Source organism: Chrysochloris asiatica, unplaced genomic scaffold, assembly GCF_000296735.1.
Source record: "Chrysochloris asiatica unplaced genomic scaffold, ChrAsi1.0 scaffold00034, whole genome shotgun sequence".
In the NCBI taxonomy this organism is placed as follows: domain Eukaryota; kingdom Metazoa; phylum Chordata; class Mammalia; order Afrosoricida; family Chrysochloridae; genus Chrysochloris; species Chrysochloris asiatica.
This window is the reverse complement of record NW_006408552.1, coordinates 18,264,666-18,288,089: the sequence shown is the minus strand read 5'-3', so window position 1 is coordinate 18,288,089 and position 23,424 is coordinate 18,264,666. Positions and strand designations below refer to the sequence as shown.

The 23,424-nt window shown below is 46.9% G+C and overlaps 1 protein-coding gene and 1 pseudogene across 1 annotated transcript in view; one reads left to right on the top strand and one right to left on the bottom strand.

The window, feature by feature from the left end:
- MAD1L1 (MAD1 mitotic arrest deficient-like 1 (yeast)) overlaps positions 1-23,424 on the bottom strand; it is a 361,165-nt gene that overhangs the window by 274,758 nt on the left and 62,983 nt on the right. The window contains exon 9 of the mRNA XM_006859789.1: positions 22,586-22,672. Coding sequence (XP_006859851.1) covers positions 22,586-22,672 — 87 coding nt within the window. The remainder of the gene's footprint in view (positions 1-22,585; positions 22,673-23,424) is intronic.
- Positions 336-689, top strand: LOC102833877 (annotated as a pseudogene).

The window sequence follows — 23,424 nt, the reverse complement described above, 5'->3', positions numbered from 1 at the left end:
GCTTTCATAAAGAGGACCACATAGAAAACCCTTCCGAGTCATTCGGTCATTCAACATCCAAAAGGCAGCATTTGCCCAGAAAGAAAGTTCAGAAGGTAGGAAAGGATAGCAAAAGGTGAACAGAAACGGGAAACGCAGGGAAGAAGTGGGAAGAGTGCTGCGGAAATGCAATCAGTGTCACGTAACAAAATGTACACGAACGCTCTGAAAACCAAAGTTAAAAATAAACACAAGAAGGTGGCGTCAGGACGCAGGTAGAGAACACCTGATCCCAAAAGGGTGCTGTTTCAACTCTGACCTTTTGACCAAGAATGAACAACTATTTAAAAATTAAGATGCCAACAGATCACGAAAAGCCCCGTGGTCCCCGCCAGAGGTCATTTTGTCTGAATGGGGGAGTTTGTTATGTGATACCTACTATTCCCAGCCCATTTTGCAGATGCATTGAAAATTACACAGGGGCTCATTGTGAAGAGGTTTTTCTCTCAAGCACCAGCATCCAAATGAAAAGTGACCTGTTTGCAGCATTCGCAGCATTGGCTATCCTTAGACCACTGATCATTGGAGCCTTTTACTTCCTCAGCAGGAAGGGTCACCTTCAGAGAGCCAGTTCAACCCAGTATGATATCAGCCTAGTAGAGACAGGCAACACTGTTGCCCACCAAGCAAAGAAGAGTGATGAAAATTGAAAACCCAGGGAAACAATTAGTCCTGTATTCTAAGGGACCGTGGGAACACCCATTTGCACAACCCTGAGACCTGAAGAACCAGATGGTGCCTGGCTCCCACTACCAATTGCTCTGGAAAGAACCACATGAGAAGGTCCTGGATAAAGTGTGAGAAAAATGTGGAACAAGATTCAAAATCATAACAAAGACCAGGCTTAAATGGTTGGAGAGAAGCTGGTGGAACACCCAAAACTATGTCCCTTCGTCCCTCTTCAGGTCTGGAGAGTGAACTCACCCCCACGACTCAGTTCTCAGCCACACACTAAACTGGTCTGTAAGGGGAACAACACTAAGGAGGTACGCACACCTCAGAATAAGCAACCTTTTGAGATCAAAAGGGCAGCATTTGCCGAGGGCATAGTTCAGAAGGGTTAGGAAAGGAGGCAGCAAGGAAACAGGAGGCCCAGGGAGGGAGTGGGACAAGTGACTGCTGTTACATTATGGGGCATGGAACAAAGTGTCTATGAATTGTTGAATGGAACACTAAAACCGATGTGCTCTGTAAACATTCACCCAATTTACAACTAACAACTTACAATAAAAAGTTTTAGAAAAGAAAAAAAAAATTTTTAAACACAAATTCTATAGAATAGTTTATTCTGCTACATGGGTTGCTATGAGCTGGCACTGACTGGATGGCAGTGGATTTGGTTATCTTAGTCTTCTCCCACCTGGAGTCCCTGATGATACAAATGATGACCACACTCCTCCACCCATAAGCCCCTCGAAAGAAACACCTGTCCATCTGCTTCCGAAAGGCCCCGGTCTTGAAAACCCCTGGAGTTAGGGTGCACTCAACAGCAACTGACAAGAATCAATTCACGGTATGGGTGGGCCTCACGTTTCCGGATTCTCCCAGACTCTCGGGTACAGCAGGTTCCATGAGGGGCAGATAGACCCTGAGGACTCGCTGGGCTAGACAAGCCCCACCTAACACCGCTCCCTCCTGCATACTCTGCCAGACTACGGTCCTCACACACAGTGTAAAAAGAAACAAGGGTCAGGAACAAGGGGTCTCATAACCCAAAGCAGCAGCCTGAGGTAAACCAGCCTCAAAGAGCCCTGCCCAGAGGGCAATGGGCAGGGAAGCTAGGTTCTGAAACAGACATCCAAGTGACGTCCACTCCAGGGGGAACATAAAATATAATACAGTCTCAAGAAATCACAGTCAGAGAGGGCATGCTGATAGGCACGCAGGCACCAGGCCCGGTATCTATCCCTCATAGGTACTGGACATGGCACAAGCCTTCTGAGTGGGGGACAATGAGTCCTGCCTACCTACCACACCAGCACTAGACCTGCAATCACCTGCCTGTCCCCTCTGGTGAGCTCTGAACGGCCCATTTCATGCTTTGTCAGTCACAAAGCAAAGCTCCCTATCCTTGTCCATCAAGAATCAATATGTTTTCCCTAGGCTTCATCTCCAGAACTAGCGGCCGGTAACTGGGCTTCACGGCACAGCAGGGTTGGGGAAATTCTCACAAAACAACTAGGGCTGGGAGGAGGGTGAACAAGAGGCCCATTCATGCTTCAGGAGATGGTGCTCCAGGTGCTGAAGTGCCGACCGTGGACTAGACTCCAAGACCAAGATCCCATGCCCAAGGCTCCAGTGTCCCCAGACTCCAAATCATCCAGGAACCTACTGTGCCTAGAACCCCAAAATGTCCAGGGACAGGGTTCATCTTTAGCACAACATATCTAAGACCCCAACACATTCAGCACTCCACTACATACAGGAGCCCACATCCAGGGCCCCACACCCAGGACCCCAGGTCCAAAAACCTACATTCAGGGACTGGTCGTCCAGAACCCCATTTCTGGGCCTGTGTCCATGGTTCCAAGGCAATAAGACCAACTCCCAGTCTTGTCAGACATCTGCCCCCTGTGCTATGACATTCATGGTGAACCTGTATAGAGTTTCTAAGCAGAGGCTGGTAGCTCCTTGAAAATAAACAAGAAAGCAGACATTTCAAGGGGTCAGGCAAACAGCTCCCTCCCTGCCCCTTCCCTTCTTTGCTAATACAACAATAAATAATATTCAAGTATTACTCTCTCCCCTGCATTTGTCCAACTGCCTGGGCAAATTCAGACTACACCACCTTTTCTGGCTGCTTCCTCAGGACAGGGGCCCAGAAACCCTGGTCTCTCCAGGTTCAGCACTATGTTTGGGCAGGAGCCTCACAGGATAGCAAGCTGCAGGGGCCTCACCTGCCTTCCCTTTAGTAACTTGCCCCGATCACCTCCAGCCCAGCCCAGCACCACCATAATGGGAGATAACACCATCCCACCCCCTGGGTGATACCCAGCTCTCACTACACCCCCTCCCCCTGCTATAAAGACCAGACTCAACACCAGCCTCCAGTACAGCTCTCCGGACCAATGAATTTCTTTATGTGGCTGGCCTCTTGGGAAGGTGTCACAGATTGGGTTGTGCCCCACCCTCACCCCAAAATCTGTGTCAACTTGGCTGGGCCATGATTCCCAGTGGTTTGATAGTTCTGTAATGGTGTAATCATCTCCCATGATGTGATTTGATGATAATCAGTCATGAGGAGAAGTCACAGCCCTGACCTGAGGTAAGAGTGTCCCTGCGGTGTGGCCTGCATCACCTGTTACCTAATGAGATAAAAGGAGAGAGACATGAACAGAAAGAGAAGGACCTACTACTACAGCAAGAAAGGAGAGCTGGGAGTCTAGCATATCCTTTGTACTCAGGGTCTCTGTGCTAAGAACCTCCTAGACCCAGGAGACACACAGAGACACAGACTTCTCCTGGAGCTGGCCCTGAATTCAGACTTCTAGCTTTCTAGACTTAGAATAAATTTCTGCTTGCTAAAGCCACTCCCTTGTGGTGTTTCTGCAATTGTAGATCTAGGTGAATAAGATAAGAGGGGAGCATGTCCTTGGGGACACAGAACCATACCCTCAAGCAGCAAAAAGTTGCAACCAAGACAGCTTACAGGTTAAGGCCTAGGCTGGCAGAGAAGTGAAGCCCTGAGGGAGTAGTGCAGTCCCAAAGCAGCTACACTAGCTGTGAGCTGGGTCAGCTATCGGCAGGGAGGCCCACAGCAGACAGCAGCAGAGAGAGGTCCTGCAGTGCACAAGAGAGGGATGTAGCTACCCATGTGTACTCTGATCCTCAGCTGAGCTGTTTCTGTTACTTCCAAGTAATCCTGATCCTTAGCTGTAGCCTGTTATTCCCATAATAAACCATGTAACTGTGAATGTAGTCTGAGTCCTGTGTGGCCATTAAAATAAATCATTGAGCCCAGCAGAGAAGGAGGAGTGTGTGCCCGGGGAAGGGCAGCAGGGTGTGTCATACGGGCAGTGACTAGTGGCAGAAATAATGGACTCCACCTCCCAGGAACCAGTTTGGTGCAGATCCTCATTTTTACTCCTCATAACACTCTGCTATGGAGCTCTGGTAGCGCAGTGGTTACGAATTGGGCTGCGAACCACAAGGTCAGCAGTTCGAAACTACCAGCTGTTCCATAGGAGAAAGATGAGGCTTTCTGCTCCCGTTAAGATTTACAGCCTCGGAAACCCTGTACAGGGTCGCTATGAGTTGGAACCGACTCCACGGCACATAACAACAACAACATAGACCCACTTAGGGCTGGGATCACCAGAATAAAATCTGCCCAGGGTCCCCCACCCTGAAGGGATAGCACAGGGATGATGGCAGGGACACCCTGCAGAGTTATCCCCAATAGCAGAGGCACAAGGTCAAGTGTCCACAGTCACACAACTGTGGGCCTGAGACCCAGCCAAGTTTGCTGCCCATTTGCTACCCATCCTGCCCTGTGGGCCCTGGGGGGCCACCAGAGCTTCACTGTGATTGTCGATGTGAAAGCCAGCACTGTAAAGGGTGAGAATGCAGGGAAGCTGAAGGTGGGTCCTGAAGGGGATTAAAAGAGGACACACAGGCCCAGAGAGAGGCCGCTTCCCTCTTATGCTCCAGCAATGCGTGGGCGACTGCAGGCATGACAGTCCCCCACAGGCTCCTGCTTATTCTACAGCCCTCGACATCTAATGAAGAGGCAGCAGCCGTGCCAAGTGGCCAGGGAGGGAGCTACTTGAGCCCAGAGAGCTCTAGGAAACAAGCATATTTGACAAAACGGAGGGAGACACGTGAGATGGGGGGGTTGGGGTGTGAATGTATTTCCAACTCATTGAGGAAAGTGGCACAGTGGATAAAGTGATGGGGTGCTAACCAAAAGTTCAGCGGCTTGAACCCACCAGTTGCTCTTTGGAAGAAAGATGAAGCAGTCTGCTCCCATGAATTTTTATAACCCTGGAAACCCTATGGGGCAGTTCTACTCTGTCTTGCAGGGCCCCGATGAGCTAGAACTGACTCGGCGGGAGGTTTGGTTGGATTTTGGAGTTTAAGGCAAGTCTAATCATGGTCAAGAACACAAACAAGGACCTGCCTCCATACTAGCCCCCTGGGTCACATGGCTGCACCTTCTTATGCTGACAGCAACCTGGTCCCAGGACTTCTATTTAGAACTTACGACATACAGGGTGAAGGAGGCCTGGTGGCAGAAGGGCTAAGTGCTCGACTGCTAACCAAAAGGTTAGTGTTTCATGGCCAAAAAGAGACTAGAGGAACCTGAGACTGGGGCCCTCAACCACCCTTCAGGTCTGCAATGGAACTCACTCTCATGGCCCAATTTTTAGCCAAACAACAGGTGGGTTTATGGGGGGTGATGATAGTATTGGCAAGGTAATCTCACCAAGGTAGACGACCAAGATAGTCTCACAACAACAATTGTTACATGGTGGTTGTGCGCCGTGGAGTCAGTTCCGACTCTTAGTGACCCCATATAGGGTTTTCCAAGCTGTAAATCTTTATGGGAGCGCAAAGCCTCATTTTTCTTCCATGGAACAGCTGAAGTAATCATTGAGATGAAACAAAGTGTATGATTTGTTGAATGTAACGCTGATGATCTAATCTTGTCTATAAACCTTCACTTAATTCACAATGAAAAATTTAAAAGATTAGTATTTCAAACCAACCCAAGAGTGGCAAGGAAGAAAGGCCTGATGATCTGCTTATACAAAGATGACAATTAGTAAAACCCTACGGGGCAGTTCTACTCCACTCAATGGCAGCATGTTGGGTTACTTTGCTTTCCATACAGGATAGAGTCCCAGGACGGTGCAAACGATCTGTTAGGCTGCCAGCTGAAATGATGGACATTCAAGTCAACACAGAAGTATATCAAAACAAAGACCGGATGATCTACTTCTAAAAAACCAAAGTTGTTCTACCACCGGCACACATGGAGGTGAAACCCACCCATGGCAACAGAACAGAGCCCAGGAGTTTGACTGCACTGGAGACCATGCCCATACTGGGGCACAGGGGGGGTGGGACAAAGCAGGGGACAGAGCTGGAGTCTACACCCACACAAGCAGAGTTCAAAGCAGGGAACCCCCATCTAACAGAACTGGAGTCTACATTCACATGGGGGTTTTTCAGAGCAGGGGACCCCCATATGACAGAACTAGAGTCAACACACATACACACACACACAGGGGTGGGAAAAGAGCAGGGGAACCCATCTGACGGGGCTAGAGTCCAAGTCCACAGCAGCACCCACCAGTCTGAGTGCCAAAGCCAGGGCCACCTAGGGGAGGGTCTGAGGTCACCAGAACACACTAGCTTCTAGAACCATCCTTCGGCAGCCAGGGTCACAGAACCAATGGTCCAGGAACTCATTTCATTTGTAGTGAAGGATGTTTCCAGAGCTCGAATAGAAGGGGAGTCTCACATCTCATCCTCTTCCACTTCCCTTAACAATGAAAACTTATTAAAAAGCCCATGAATATGTAAATGCCATCTTAAATATGGAAATGCAAAACATGCAAGAAAACAGTCAGGGTGTCAAATATTAATGCAGCTCAGAATGAAGAGGAGACAACACCAGCAACAGGAGTGGCAGGCAAGGCCTACCGGGGACAAAGAAAGCATTCCCTCAGTCCATACGCCCCAAGAGGGGCCTGGGACAGCACCATGCACAGAGTCCTGACCATGGCCTCATCCCCTGTGCCCTCATAGGCCCTGGGCATCACTGTGCACAGAGCCCTGACCATGATTGTGTTTCCTGAGCCCGAGAAGCCTTTGGGCACCACTGTGCCAGGAACCCTGACCACAGCCTCACCCCCTGGACTGAGGAGGCTCAGGGAAACATCCTGAAATGAGGTAGTACCTTGACGTATGCAGCCCAAACCTGCAAAATAGAGTGCTGGGAAAGTAGTCAGGTAAGACTCCGGTTCATCTGAGCCAAGCTCAAATGATGGGGCAAGAATGGAAGCATGCCAGGCAGAATGCTGTCATGTTGAGGGACAAACAAGAGGGCCACCACACAGAGGCAAGTCAGAGGGGAAGCCCAGGCCAAGTGCACAGGCACCACATGCCCACCAGGAGCTTACGGCCCTCATGACTGACACAAGTGCAGAAGCTCACCTACCTATGCAGGGGCAGCTCTCAGGTGTAGCCACCAGAGGGGTCCTGCGGGCACAGGCCCACATCAGCCACCCTCTGCTGCAGTCCCAAGCAGTTGGGAATGTCCAGGTCTTATATATGGTCACATGACACAATGGAGTGACCAGGTGGCCTCCACAGACAAGGGCCTCTCTGGAGGCGAAGGTCCTGAGCTCAGAGTAGAAACCTGACACAGCAGGAAGGCAGAGCTTCAGGGGTCCCCAAAACACAGAATATGCACCTCCAAATTGGCAGGTGGTTCTTCATGCTCAGGGAGCGCAACAGTATCAGCTGAGTGAGGACTCAAAGGTTGTCCAGCGGATTCACCACCAAGACACGTCCCGTCCCCAACAGACACCATACTCAAATGCTGCTTTTTGGGAAATTCAGAGTACCAGGTGCTGAACATAAGGTCCATGGGTGAAGCAGACCATCAACTCTCAGCTGCTAACCTAAAGGTGCTTTAAACCCAGCCAGCAACACTGCGGAAGGAAGGCCTAGCGATGTGCGTCTGTACCAAGGGGCAGTTCTCTCCCATCCACACAAATGTCTACATTTCTAATGTCGTCCTCAAGCACACCTGTGAGGAAGCATCTGGGCCTCCTTTAGACGGCTATTCCCATGCCCCACCCAGGCCTGGCCCACAGCAGCAGCACCAGGGACTGGCTCAGGAGCTTGGTCGAGCCACTCTTGGGGTGGAAGTCACACAGCACACTGCTTCTGAGGATCGAGAGAAGGACCCAGTCCCACCAAATAGGGTCTGGCCAGTGCTGCAGCCTCTCTCCTCAGGGTTCACTAACAGGCTAGGGAATGACAGAGGACTTATCCAGGCTGTTCAGGAAAGAAGGGAAACAACTCCCAGGACAGCCTTCCTGAGAGGTCTGCAGCCAAGGGCCACCCACCTATGTTTCCTATCTTCCCTCTCTCCATCCTCCCTGCTCTTGTCTCCCTCCAGTTCCCTCTCTCTCCCACTCCATCCCTGCCTCCCTCCTCACTCTGTCTCCCTCTCCATCCTCTCCTCCTTCCATCTCCTTCCCTCCCTTCATCTCTCCCTCTCTCCTTATCACTCTGTCTCTGTCTCTCTCCATCTCGTCCGTTCCCTCTCTCTCTTTCCCTTTCTCTCTCCCTCACTGTATCTCATTCTCTGAGGTTCTGTCCCCCTTCCGCCCTCTCTCTAATTGGCCGTGGAATTTATGGGCCTGACAACAGTACTCCCACTGGGGAAGGCCACAGGAGGTGGATCCAAAGAATGGATCTAGGAGATAGCGCTGCAGGCTGAGGCCCCCTCTCACGTCCAATCTGGGCACTACAGTCTGCCCAATTGTCCAGTTGAAGGGTAGCAGGCTCTCCCACTGAGAGTTCTGGACAAGAAGAAGAGGTAGCCCACAGCACAGCTGTGGATTCGACTAGGGACAAGGGTGAGTCTCCATACTGGGCTGGGTGTTCCCAGGGAAAGCTCCTGAAGAAGACCTCAGATAGCAGCACCCTGTGGGCCCTGTTCACCCATGGGGTCCTCAGTGCTCCCATAAGTGAGCATGGAAGGCATGCTGCCCGGAGAAGAGATCTCAGGTATCACTTATACAGTTCTCTGATGACTTTTTGCAAAATATTGCAAGACCTATCTCAGGGGGGTGCTTGCTCCAAAAAATTTCCCTAATCTACTTTACAGTAAGAATTAAATACAAGACTTGCGGCAAGATGGTGGTCTAGGCAGATGCAGTACACAGACCCTCTACAGCAAAGATACAAGTGAAACAGACACAGATGAAAATCCTGGAACCCTGAACTTTGGAAGAAAGGGTTCAGAAGTGGATTGAGTGCCTCCTGGGAGGAGAAGTTGAGCAGACACAGTGAGTGCGGGAAACTGACTGGTGAACGGGTCAAATGCGGCATGGCCATCTTGAACTTTTTGTGAGCCGCTTTGGCAACAGAAGGTGACTTGGCAGAGCAAACTCACACAGGTGATGACAGGAAAGGTGCACCACTGGTGTAGACCAGAGGTGTAGCCGGTTCCCACCCAGCTCTCCAGGAGTTCAGAGCCATGTAATTGGGAGGTACATCAATGTGAGGCAGGGGCTGACTGGATTCAGGCAGGCTAGGTAGTGGTTACGAATCGGGCTCATAATCTCACGGTCAGCAGTTCAAAACTACCAGCTGTTCCACGGGAGAAAGATGAGGCTTTCTGCTCCTGTAAAGATTTACAGCCTTGGAAACCCTGTACAAGGTCGATATGAGTCGGAACCGACTCCACATCATATAACAACAGCAACAGGCTCCAGACCTGCAGAACCCACAGAGCCACCAGACCAGCATTTAACTAGTCACCTTGTCTCTAACTGCTTTGTGATCCTAAAGACACAAAAACTAGCTCTTTCAAGAGCCCCATGAACTACACCTGGAGCAAGGTTTGGGCGTGGTGTGGGGATAACCATCCGGCAGACACCCCAACACAGTTGGACCCAGCGAGGAGGAGATTCTGGGGTGACTCCAAGGATCTCATGAGTTGGGTGGGGGAGAGGGTTGTGACAGGGAGTTCCTGGCCCTCTCTGGGTCCAGTAACTGCACTGTCTTGGTTTTGGTTTTCCCCTTTTGTTGTTTCATTGTTTGTTTATTCTTTCTCCTCCTCCTTTTTCTCATTCCATTCCCTTGAATTTTATCCTTTTTATCTCTGCTTTTGTTTTTCCTTTTCTTCTCTCATTTCCCCTCTTTTTGCCCCTCTCCTTTTGAACTTTCTTTACTACTCTCCCTACTCTCTGTTCATCTTTCCTCTCCCTGTTTTTATTTTTATTGCTTCCCTTTATTTTCTTCTTTATAGGTCCATTTTCCTGACCCTCTTTTATCATTTTAGTTATTCTTTTTTTTCTGATCCCTACCTCTCTTTAATAAGGAGCTCTGGTAGCGTAGTGGTTACGAATCAGGCTGCGAACCTTAAGGCCAACAGTTCGAAACTACCAGCAGCTCGCGGGAGAAAGATGAGGCGTTCTGCTCCCGTAAAGATTTACAGCCTCGGAAACCCTGTACAGGGTCGCTATGGGTCGGAACCGACTCAACAGCACTTAACAACAACAACAACAACAACCTCTCTTTAATACTTTTTTCTCCTTTATTATTTTCTCTTTTCACTGTTGGCTGCTTTCTTGTTTATTCTGCTTTGCTTCCTAGTGTGTGAGAAATCAGCCACAATTAATACTTTCTGCAGTTGTCCCTACTGGGAAAGAAAGAGCCAATACCAGCTCCTACACCACCTGATCAACAACAGACAGCAGCCAACATCAGCCAGCCAGTTCCACCCTGAACTGAGGTGCACAAACAGTGAACAGACAATGGTGCACATGCTTCCACTCTCTAATGAAACCCACAAAGACAGTTAGTAAAATGCTAAGAACACAGCAACGTACAAAATCATCAATTAAATACAAATACAAAAACACCACGATCTCCCAGAGACAAAAGACAATTTTACCTAATACAAAGAAATAAGAGAGAATGGCACACAAAAAATGACCAAGATGTAGACCCAAAACAAATGCTTTTGAGGAAGAAAAGGTAATGGAACTAACTGAAAAAGAATTCAAAAGAATAATACTTAGGTACCTACAACAGATTGACAGAAAGATCAAAGAAAGCAAATAAAGCACACACACAAAAAAGAATTCAGGAAAACACTACAAGAACAGAAGAAAGTAACAGACAACTCTTATGCCTCTGTGGATAAACACTGGACTGCTAACCACAAGGTCTGTGGTTCAAATTCACCAGCTGCTCCTCAAAAACCCTGCATAAGGTTTTTGCTATGAGTCAGAATTGACTCAACTATACTTAACAACAACAGAATAATCACAGGAAATTTTAATATACCACTTTTGATGAAGGACACAACTAGAAAGAAACTCAAAAAAGACATAGAACTAAACACAATCAACCAACTTGATTTCATAGACATATACAGTACACTCAACCCAACAACAGAACAATATATGTTCTTTTCAACTGCACAAAGAACATTCTCCAGCACAGACCATATGTTAGTCCACAAAGCAAACCTCAATAAATCTGAAAACATCAAAATATTACAAAGCATCTTCTTAGGTCACAATGCTATAAAATCAGAAATCAAAAATAGGAAGAGCAAGGAAGAAAATTCAAATGTATTGAAAGCTACTAAAAGCCACTTAAAAGCTACTAAAAATGGTGGTGATGGTTACATGTCATGGAGTTGGTTCCGACTCATAGCAACCCTATATAGGGTTTCTGAAGCTGTCAATCATTACAGGAACAGAAAGCCTCATCTTTCTCCCATGGAATCACTGGTAGTTTCAAACTGCTGACCAGAAGATTAGCAACCTGACTCATAATACATCAAATAAGAACATCATTCTTTAAAGAGATGAAAAACTAATCACTAACTTTATATGGAAAGGAAAGAGATCCAAGATAAACAAAGCATTATTTAAAAAGAAGAGCATAGGAGGTCTCTCACTGCTGGATCTCAAAATCTAATAAATCGCCACAGTTGTCAAAACAGCCTGGTACTGGTACAATGAAAGACACATAGATCAATGCGACAGAATTGAGAACCCAAAAGTAACTCCATCCACCTAAGGTCAGATGATTGTCAAAAAAGGGCCAAAATTCATTAAATGGCACAGAGATAGTCTCTTCAACAAATGGTGCTAGCAAAATTGGAAATCCATTTGCAGAAAAATTAAATAATATCCAGGTCTCACACCATATACAAAAATGAACTCAATGTAGATTATATGTAAAGTCTATATCTATAAAGAACATCAATGAAAAAATTTAGGATAACCTTAGGGTCTCTGATATGTGGAATAAATATACTATCAAACATAACTGAAAACATACAAACAGAATTCAAAACAGATGATTGGGACCTCCTAAAAATTAGGCATATATGTGCATCAAAGGTTTTCACCAAAAGAATAAAAAGATAATCCACAGACTGAGAAAAAATGTTTGGCAATGACGTACCAGACAAAGGACTACTATATAAAATGGGTAGAACATTTCTTCACATTGACAAGAAGACAGATAATCCAATTGGACAGAGGACACAAATACTTCACCAAGGAAGACATTTAGGAGGCCAACAAACATATGAGAAAATGCTCATGATCATTAGACATTTGTTGTTGTTGTTAGGTGGCGTTGAGTTGGTGCCGACTCATAGTGACTTCATGCACAGCAGAATGAAACAATGCCCAATCCTGGGCCAACCTCACTACTGTTGCCACACTTGAGTCCATTGATGCTGCCACTTGACCAATCCATCTTGTTGGCGGTCTTCCTCATTTTCTCTGACCCTTCATTTTACCCAGCATGACATCCTTCTCCAGTGACTGATCCTTCCTGAAAATATGTCCGAAGTATGAGAGACGAAGTTTGGCCATCTTGGCCTCCAAGGAACACTTTGGCTGCACTTCTTCCAAAACAGATCTATTGGTCCTTTTGGAAGCCCATGGCACTTTCAATGTTCTCCTCCAACACCATAACTCAAAAGCATCAATTCTTCTACGATCTTCCTTATTCACTGTCCAGCTTTCACATTCATATGAGGTTATTGAAAATACCATGGCTTGAGTCAGGCGCACCTTAGTCCTCAAGCTGACATCTTTGCTCTTCAACACTTTAAAAAGGGCTTGTGCAGCAGATCTGCCTAATGCAATACGTCGTTTGATTTCTTAACTGCTGCTTCTGTGAGTGTTGATAATTGATCCAAGAAGAATGAAGTCCTTGACAACTTCAATCTTTTCTCTGTTGATAAGAATGTTGTTTATTGGTCCAGTAGTGAGGATTTTTCTTTTCTTTACATTGAGATGTAATCCATACCAAAGGCTGTGCTCTTTGATTTTCATCAGTAAATGTTTTAAGTCCTCTTACTTTCAGCAAGCAAGATTGTATCATCTGCATATCACAGGTTGTTAATGAGTCTTCCTCCAAACCTGATGCCATGTTTTTCTTCCTATAACCCAGCTTCTTGGATTATTTGCTCAGCATACAGGTTGAATAAGTATGGTGAAAGAATACAACTTTGTTGCACACCTTTCTTAATTTAAACCATCCAATGTTCCCATGTTCTCTTCGAACAACTGCCTCTTGGTCAGGTACAGATTCCTCATGAGCACAAGTAAGTGTCCCCAAATACTCAGACTTCGCAATGTTGTCCATAGCTTGTCATGATCCACACAATCAAAAGTCTTTGCATAGTCAATAAAGTACAGGTAAACATTTTTCTGTTATTCTCTGCGTTTAGCCAAGATCCATCGGACATCAGCAATGATATCCCTCGTTCTACAGCCTCTTCTGAATCTGGCTTGAACCTCTGGAAGTTCTCTGTCAATGTATGCTTGCAGCCGTTTCTGTATTACCTTTAGTAAAACTTCACTCACATGGGATATCAAAGAGATGGTCCAATGATTTCTGCAGAATTCTACCATGCATTCTCCAGCATCATTTCTATCACCAACGCCATATTTTCCAACTACCGATCCTTCCTCTTTGCTCCCAATCTTTGCATTTCAATCACCAGTATTGATCAATACATCTTGATTGCATGTTTGATCAATTTCAGACTGAAGCACGTTGGTAGAATTAGCCATTAGAGAGATGCAAATCAAAATAAAACAATGAGGTATCATCTTACTCCAGCATTAATAACAAGGTTCCAGAAAATAGAAAACAACAAATACTGGTGAGGGTATGGAGAGACTGCTAGTGGGATTATAAAATGATGCAAAACACTGTGGAAAATGCTATGGTACTTTCTCAAAATGTTGAAAATAGAAATAACATATGACCCAGCAATCCCTCTACTTGGTTGTTGCTGTTGTTAAATGCCATCGAGTGAGTTCTGACTCACAGCAACCCTGTATGGGGTTTCCAAGGAGCTGCTGGTGAGTTTGAACTGCCAACCTTGTGGTTCAAACTGACTTTGCAGTCCAGCACATTATCCCATAGCACCACACCAGGACTCCTCTACTTGGTATGCATCCTTAAGAGCTGTGACATAAATAGATACAGGCACACCATGTTCACTGCAGTAGTATTCACAATAACCAAAAAATGGCGACAGCCTAAAAGTCCATCAACAGAAGTATGGTTAAACAAACTTTCATAAATGCACACAATGGGATGTTATGCAACATTGAAGAATAATGACGAATTTGCAAAACACCTCACAACATGGATGAATCTGGAGGACATTATGTTGACTGAAATTAGTAAATCACAAAAGGATAAATATTATAGAAGACCACTGTTTTTAAAAGTTAAGAAAGTATTTTCATGCTAAATAAAACATTCTGTGATGGTTACCATGTGTAGGGGTGGTGGGAGGGAGGAAATTATTCATAGGCTAGAGGGTAGATAAATATCAACATGGGTGACTGGAAGGAAACATACAACAAAAGGGTAGTTGGCAGAGGAATGGTGAAGTGAGCAGGAGACACAGGAAGGAATGCAAGCAGTAAACACTGCTTACTGGTGGTATACAGAAGGGATTGCAATCATTACAATAAAGCAAAGCACATGATTTGTTAAATGTAAAACTGATGATCTGCTCTACAAACCTTCACTCAATTCAAAAGGGAGGGAAGGAGTGAAGGAAGCAAGGAAGAAAGACAAGAGATCTTCACAAAGTTTATGGAAAAATTCCATTTTTTTATTCTATTTTCCATGAACTTTTTAATGCCTCCTCCTAACTCCTTCCCACTGAGAAGACACTGTCTATATGTGTTGTGTGTACTCATGTATGTGTATGATGGGTGTGTGTGTGTGTGTTGCTATAGTTAGGTGCTGTCAAGTTGGTTCCAACGCATAACAATACTGAAACACTGCCTGGTCCTGTACCATCCTGCACAATTGTTAAGTTTGAGACCACTGTTGCAGCCACTATGCCAATACATCCTATTAAGCCTTCCTCCTTTTCAGTGGCCCTCCACTTTACTAAGCATATGTCCTTCTCCAAGGATTAGCCTCTCCTGATGACACAGCCAAAGTACATGAGACAGTCTCACCACCCTTGGATCTAAGGAGCATTCTGGGGTGTTTTTTGCTTTGTTTTGTTTTTGTTGTTATTAAGTTTCTATTGTGAATTGAGTAATAGTTTATATAGGAGAAAATTGGTTTTACACTCACTCTATTGTATTTCATTTCATTGCAATGACTACAATCCCCTCCATGCATCATCATTCAACAGTATTTGCTTCTGTTCCCTTTGTTTTTTGTGGGGGGTGGGGGTGGGGTTGTTTTGTTTTTTGGTGTTTTTTTTTGTTGTTGTTTTTGTTTTTGTATGCACACAAAAATACTAAGGAATATATCATTCTTTAAACAACCAAAGGGCACATTCTGAAGCCTGCCTCCTGGCTGCCAGCACACAGCCTTTCTCTTTCCATGAGTCTAGAGTCCTCAGCTGCTCTCTCTCTCCATGTCCTCATCTCTGTCTCCATCTCTGGTGTCACTGCTTCTCTGGATAGGGGTCCACATTCCACTCATGCTTTTCTCCCTTGAAGGTCCTAGAGTCCTCTCTCTGTTCCTGCAAAGTAAGATTAACTACTCCCCCTATTTTTTACAAAACTTCTACCTCTACTGTTGTGGCTATTGCAATTCATCATGATAACAATTACTCACTATTGAATCCTAAGATTTTATCCCCATCTCCTTTCACCAGACCCATCTAGACAAGATGGCAACTATTCAGTGGGGATTCTACCTTTCCTTGCGCACTCTAAAACTAAACTCTCTTTCAAAAACTTGTAAGCCACTCACTTCATGCCTTTATAGCACCCCCATTTTAAGTAGCCAATGTCTAAGTTGCCCGATCCTATCAACCCTGTGTACAGAGGCGATAGGATTGAGACTTGATGTGAAGACTCTTTTTCTCTCAGTTGGTATTTTGAGCTACTACGTCCGTAAGTATAGGTCAAGTTCATCAAAATGTCTGGCTGTACTTCTTATATGACAACTTTGTTTGTTCTTTTGTCAGTCCATGATATCAGTATTCAATATTCTCTGCCATCACTTTATTCACTGTCCAGCATGCATATGAAGCAACTGAAAATACCATGGCTTGGGTCAGGCACATCTTAATCCTCAAACTGACATCTCTGCTTTTTAGCACTTTAAAGAGATATTTGAGGCAAATTTGCCCAATGCAAGACATCACTTGAGTTCTAGATTGTTGCTTCCATCAGTGTGGATTATGGATCCAAGTAAAATGAAATCCTTGACAATGCCAATCTTTTCTCTGTTTATCATTAAGGGACAGCCACTGCATCTATGTATATATGGATGCATGTGTGTGTATATGTGTAGATGTCTGTATATGATGTATGTGTATATGTATGTGTGTGTTTACATGTGCATCTATTTGCACAAACACACCTCTAATCTATTCGAATTCCTTCCTTGGGATGGTTGCCACATCTTCATATATGTGGGTGCATGTGTGTGTGTGTGTGTGTGTGTGTTCTGTGTGTACATATGTATATGATATGTATGTATATGTGTGCATGTGCATATCTGTGTTCCTTACACACACCTCTATTTTAAGTCCTGTTTGGTGACAATCACTGCTCTTCTATGAATGTGGGTGCACAGAAGTACATGTACATATGTGATGTGCATGTGTATATGTTTGTGTTCATGAGTATATCTTTGTGTACACACCCATATCTATTTGAATTCATCCCTAGGGCAGCCATTGCATCTAGGTATATGTGAATGCATGTGATATTTGTGTATGTATATATACATATATATGTATATATATATATATATATATGTTCATGTGGGTGGGTGTGTCTATCTGAGCCCCCTTCTGGGCATGGTCACTGGATCTATGTATATGGGTGTATAAGTGTGTATGTAGTGATAGGAACACAAACCACAGACTCTCCCACATACATGAACCCCTCCCTGGAGGCTGTCTCCAGCCCAGGACACTGCAAGTTCCATGAGGAGATTTAGTTCATGTGTGAGGGTAATGAGCTCCCCTGCATGCTTAACTGCATGCCACTTTTAAACTGGGCAATGCCCTGGGCAGACGAGTCATAGCGGCCACACACCTGGAGCCTAGGTGGCCCCCAGGTGCTGTCTGCAGGAGAAGAGGCAGCTCAGCACTTAGATATAAAGCAAACACAGAAGTCTACTAGCTACTCTCAGCTAGGTGTTGTGCAAACAGTTTCAAAACAGGCGTCTGCTGCTGGGAATCCAGCAGACTACCAGAGGGGCAACCATCCACCTCAACTGCATCCTCAGAGGAAGAGTTGAAGAGAAGAGCACTCTGCAGCATCCATGGACAATGGTGCCCATAACCAAGTGGCTGGACAGAGGGATCCAGGATTCCCAGAGTCCTTGCACTGGCTCAGTGCTCCAGAGTGGACAGAGGACCTGGGAAAGGAGCGATACTTATCAGCAAACACCTATAGCACCCAGGAGTTCACATATTCACTGGGAGACATAGCAAACAGATGAAGAAAACAAACCAATACAGATAAGCCTTGATTTACTGTGCTTCACAGTAAATTTATGTTTTTGACAAATGGAAGGTCTGTGGCCACCTGCAATACAAAAAGACAGAGAGGCAGAGAAAGCAACAAGGGAAGAAAGAGAGAGGAAAAGAGACAGAGAGACAGTGAGAGTCACAGAGAACCAAGAGGCAGGCAGGGAGTGTACCAGAATGTTCTCTGACAGGTGATGTCAGAGCCGAACTGTGGACACTGGTCCATCCAATTTCCTATCACTAAATTAAATCCATACACTAAATTAAACCCCAGCCCCTCAATCCCACTGGCCACATCCCAAGTGCTCGGGAGCCAGAAGCCACTGCACTGGGCAGCAGGAACTCAGATCCCACAGAGTGCTTGTTGCAGCCCACACCAGGCTCTGGCGTCTGCCCGGAAGCATGGACTAGGGCCCACATGTATCAGAGCTCATTCAGATGGCAAGGAGCCAGGAGATCATCAGCGTGTACATAAACTTCCCTGTGCACCACTCACAGGTGGGCAGACTGAGGCGCAGGCAATGACTGAAAGGGCAGACACACTGGAAGTCCAGCACCATTTCATCCTTACATCCCAAAAAGAGGGGGACAGACCCACTCTCAGGGTGCTCCATCCTGCCACTGTGCAGGGATTCAGCCTGAAGAAGATGCCTCCCACTCTGATGCCACTATAGCCAGTGGTGGAGCTCGGGTGAGCAATGCACCATGCAGGACCTCACTCAGAAACTCAGGGCGACAGCCATGAGATGCTTCTGCCAGCTCCCATTTAGGTGACAGGCACCAGAGCCAAGGAGACAAAGCAAGCCTCAGTACAACCCAGGGAAGTCACACTGTCCTCTGGGCTGGAGACAGGTAGGTCATAGTAGGTCCTAGAAGGATGCACAGGGTCAGAAGTGGACAGGAGGCCACAAGGTGAGCCAGGACACAGTCTGACCTGGAGCTCCAAGGAGACAACATTACCAGTGGCCATGCCCTTCTGCCCCAGGGAAGATGGAGGTCTGCAGAGGCCAAAGGTGTCAGTGGCACAGGGACATTGAGGCGGGAACAAGGCAGAATCAGAATCAGACTCGAAGTTAACACCACAGGTTTTCCTGCGGTGGCTCCATGGTAGAAATCTCGCCTCCTGGAGACCTGGGTTCAATTCCTGGTCAATGAACCTCAGGGAGAAGGCATAGTGGTTAAAGTGCTTGCCTGCTAACTGAAAGGTCTGAACGCATCAGTTGCTCCATGGGAGAAAGATGAGGCAGTCTGCTTCCATAAGGATGACAGCCTTGGGAACCTTATGAGGCAGTCCCACTCTGCCTTGAGGTTACTGTGAGAAGAATCGACCCCATGGCGGTGGGTTTGGGTCAGTTTACCCTCATGTGCAGCCACCACCCTTCTGTCCATGGAGGCTGGTGTGTGGCTGCGATGCTAAACAAGTTTCAGAGGAGCTTCCAGGTGAAGATGGACTAGGAAGAAAGGCCAGGCAATCAACTACCCACAATCAGACCACAATAGTCCAGTTCTGAACTACGAGTGGCCGGGTGTCACATCACCTGCTATACAGAAGGGACCTCCTCAGCCTCTGTGGAGTCCGGGGAAATGGTGAAGAAGGTGCTGTGACAACAGCTACTGTAATAGACACCTACTGCAGCATTTCAGAGCCAGCATGGTGGCAGACATGGGAAGGCCAATAAACTATCCAAGGACAACAGGCTACTCAGGTTGGCTGGCTTTGGGGCCAAGAACTGCATCCGGGCCCAGCGTAAAATGCATTCAGACACTCTGAGAGCAAGTCCCTGGGTGTCATGAATCTTCTGTGCCTGTCACCAGCCTGGCTGGCCTCTGGACGGCTCAAGAGGGCCATAACTCAGGCAGACACGGCATGCCAGAGGTGGCAAGACCCGATTATACTCCAAGACGACCAGGAGGATGGCCTAAATGCTTTGACAGGGAGCAGGAAGGGAGCCACGTGGAGAATTATAACTAGAGGCAGACCTCGGAGATCCTGTGGGTCGTATCCAGAGCCAGGATCACTTTCCACTGAAAATCGGTCATGTGCGGGTTTCTCCATGCATCTGAGAGCAATGCCGACACCAGACTGTCATCTATGAAGTATGCGCAAGCATTGGGAAACAGTCTTGAAAGGTCACAAGAATAAAATACATGTGACAAAGAGATTCCAAGTGAGCACAGGCTATGGGGAAAATGGTGCAGACAGACATGCTGGATGCAGGGTTGCCACAGACCTTCTGTTTGTAACAGTCTCTGCACAGCGCAATGAAGCGACTTATACCTGCGCTGTGTGGTGCCACACCTCTCTCACTGAGAAGCAATGACCAGGAGCACAGCACCCTGAGGAGCAATGTGCACATCCCCAGGACACCAGGGGCTTCCTCTACCATGGTGACTTTGGACAGTTGAGAGCCCAGTGACTCAGCTCAGTTCAGTGCAGGGGGGCTCTGTTTCCATCCAGTGGTTCGGACGAAGCCTATGTGAGACCCTCCCTCTGTTCACAGGTCTTACACTACAGGAAGCCTAATAATGTGCTGTTTATAATAGCAAAGTATTAGGGGGAAGTCACAAATACTCAGCACTGGGCAAATCGAGTTTCGAGTAGCCACCAATAGCATGTTGATGTGTATGAACTAAAAAGTGAACACATAGTGATTAGCAGGAGAGGACAAGCAAACAGCAGACAGGGATAAGGACAGGCAGAGAGAAAATGCCTGATCCCTGGGTTTACACAGATGGGAGTAAAGTCTGAAGGCAGCTACAGCTTCTAGCAGACACATGTGATTCTGGACAGAGTTTGCTAATCTAGTTCCTTAAAGATTGTGCAAAAATTTTAAGGAGAAGAGAAAATGCTGCTCATATATAGGCCTTCAAGATTGGCACCCTCCTGCCTCTTGGCCAAGTCGCCTCCTGCCCACTTCAGCTATACTTGTTTCAGCTGCCTTGAATTGTTGTGTTAAGCAAATTCACTATTTCACCTTACCAGGTATCAGGGTCTTCTCCCCACCCCACCAAAAATACAGTGCTCCGGTGGCCCAATGGTTAAGCGCCTAACTGCCAACCAAAAGTTCACAGTTCAAACGCACCCAGTTGCTACATAAGATAAAGACCTGGTAATCCACACATGCAAAGGCAGAAAACCCTAGGTAACAGTTCTACCCTGTTACAGTGGCCATGAGTTAGAATCCAACAGCAGTAGGGCTGGTAGGGATGTCCTTCAGCCACTGAGAGGTCAGCTCATCTGACTTACGAAAGGCCACACTGGAGAACTCCAGCAGTGTCTCCCACCTTCTCTGTGGGAACCCGGCAGTCTCATGCCATCTGGACACACACCAAGCACCCAATAGCTGATTGCCCCAAGATCCTCACAGCCTCATCCCATCTGGGACAACGAGCAGGTCATAAGAATTCAATGAGGAGAGAGAAGCAGTAAATGGTGGGTGTTACTCCCTGCCCAGCCAGCCCTCGGGTTACAGACAAGCTCTGTCTGTGGTACCCATGCTTCATGACACAGCACCCCTACACACAGGAGACCACTGTCCACTCCCATTTGTGCCCTGACCTCCGCAGCTGAAGCTGCTTTCCACAAAACCCACACCCTCTAGTTGGCATACATTTGGATTCCCTCAACATCCGCTGACAGCAGCTCTGGCCTCCTAAAGTCTGTCCCCTTCTCAGCCTTCCCCCTGAATACCACTCCCAGGATGCATCCATCCACATGGGCAAGGGCCTTCATCCTGAGTACCTACAGAGGGAAACCCAGGACATATACACCCCCACAGCCTTGACAAAGAATGTTAGTCCCCATAAGCCCTGGGGACACTAAGCAACTCCATTTCCTCTACTTCAGGCACACGCAGGGCCCTGACACAGAGAACAACTCCACAGGGAAGTGGGGTAACAGCCACACCCATTGCGGCCAGCAGAGGTGGGCTGTCTGGCCCAGCCTGGAGCACGCAGTTCCTGGTGGGAAGAAGACTAGATGAAGTTCCTCCCCTTAATCATTCTGTTTCAACGTCAAAGTCAAATGAGGAGCTCGCCTGGCAAAATGTGAGTGCTTTAATTTCAAACCGCTCCTAATGCCCATTTCATCTGACAGCAGCTTTGAAGGTAGCAGGCAAGCATCACCAGCTGAGATGTTTTCAACTACATCGACGTGACCGCGTCCAACAGAACCAGATGCTTCTGAAAACCCATGTTCAAAGTGACATCAGTCCCCAAACAGGAAAACCTCCCTTCTGGCTACTAGTCAATCACTAAAGAGCCATCTCCTTGGGAGGACGGAGCAATCACTTGACAATCGGGGGCTGGAAAGCAGCTCCAGATGTTCTAGCAGATGCAGATGGGGCCAAGAGACACGAGGGGGCCTACTGGCCAGAGGGTCCTAAACAGCAGTGTCCAAGAAACAGATGTCTTCCTCTGCATCTGGATGTGATACTGAGAGGTTGGGGCGCCCACCCAGAGCATGCAGTTCCTCGTGGGAAGATATCCCAAGATATTCCACCTGAGCACCAGCCCACAGACATTGCAAAGACCACATGTAGAGATAGACACACTGACACCACCAAGTCCTGATTCTCACATCATGAAGTGCTCGACCAGAGCCCACAGGTCAGTGTGGCAAACAGATGCAGCCCTGTGCTGAGTGGGGCGGCACAGCTCTGAATGTAGATGCTAGCTCAGGCTCCCCAGCAGCCCAGCGTGTTCTGAGACACACAGCACAAAGTATGGCCCTAACACAGCACATACACACACACACACTCAAAGACCAGGCTGTAACTGGACAGCTGCACTGCCATGGAATCCTCCGGCCAGTGCAAATATGCCTGCCAGACAGAGTGTGTTTACCTGCTGGTAATAGTGCTGTTCTTCTCCTTCAAAGCTACCTCTCGCTGCTGCAGCTCCACCACGAATCTGGAAAGGTCCTCCGGGGTCCTGCAGGGGAGAGAAGACACAGTCAGAGAGCTGGAGGTCACAGCAGAGAGGCCCACGGGCAACACAGCCTTGGCTTCATCCCGAGCTGTGTCCAATCCCCAGCCCGCCACAGAACTGACACCACTGCATATGTGACTTCCATAAAACCTTTATTTATTTTGCCTGAAAACACAGAGACGATACGGGCTTCACTTGTTTTATGGAGCTGCACTTTACTCTACTTCGAGGATATGGCATTTTTTTACAAATTGAAGGTCTGTAGCATCCTTTCATTGAGCAAATCTATGGGTGATAGTTTCCCAACAGCACATGCTCATTTCTTGTCTCCACATTGACCCCATTAGGTCATTCTCAGAAGTACTTCAAACTTTTTCATAATGCTATTCATACTTTATAGATGATAATTTTCTATGCACGGGGGAGCCCAAAATGTATATGACTCGCTTCATTTTGATACTGGCTTTTTTGTAATGGTCTGGAACCAAACCTGCAATACCCCTTTTTGTTAAGTGCTATTGAGTCAGTTCCAACCCATAGCGACCCCGTACAGGATTTCCGAGGCTGTAAATCTTTACAGGAGCAGAAAGCCTCATCTTTCTCCCATGGAGCGGCTGGTAGTTTCAAACTGCTGACCTTAAGGTTCACAGCCTGATTCATAACCACTATACTATCAATACCCCTAAGGTCTGCCTATATATACACTGAACCGTGTCTCAATGGAGAGGAAATAAAGGTGGAAATGCACCAACAAA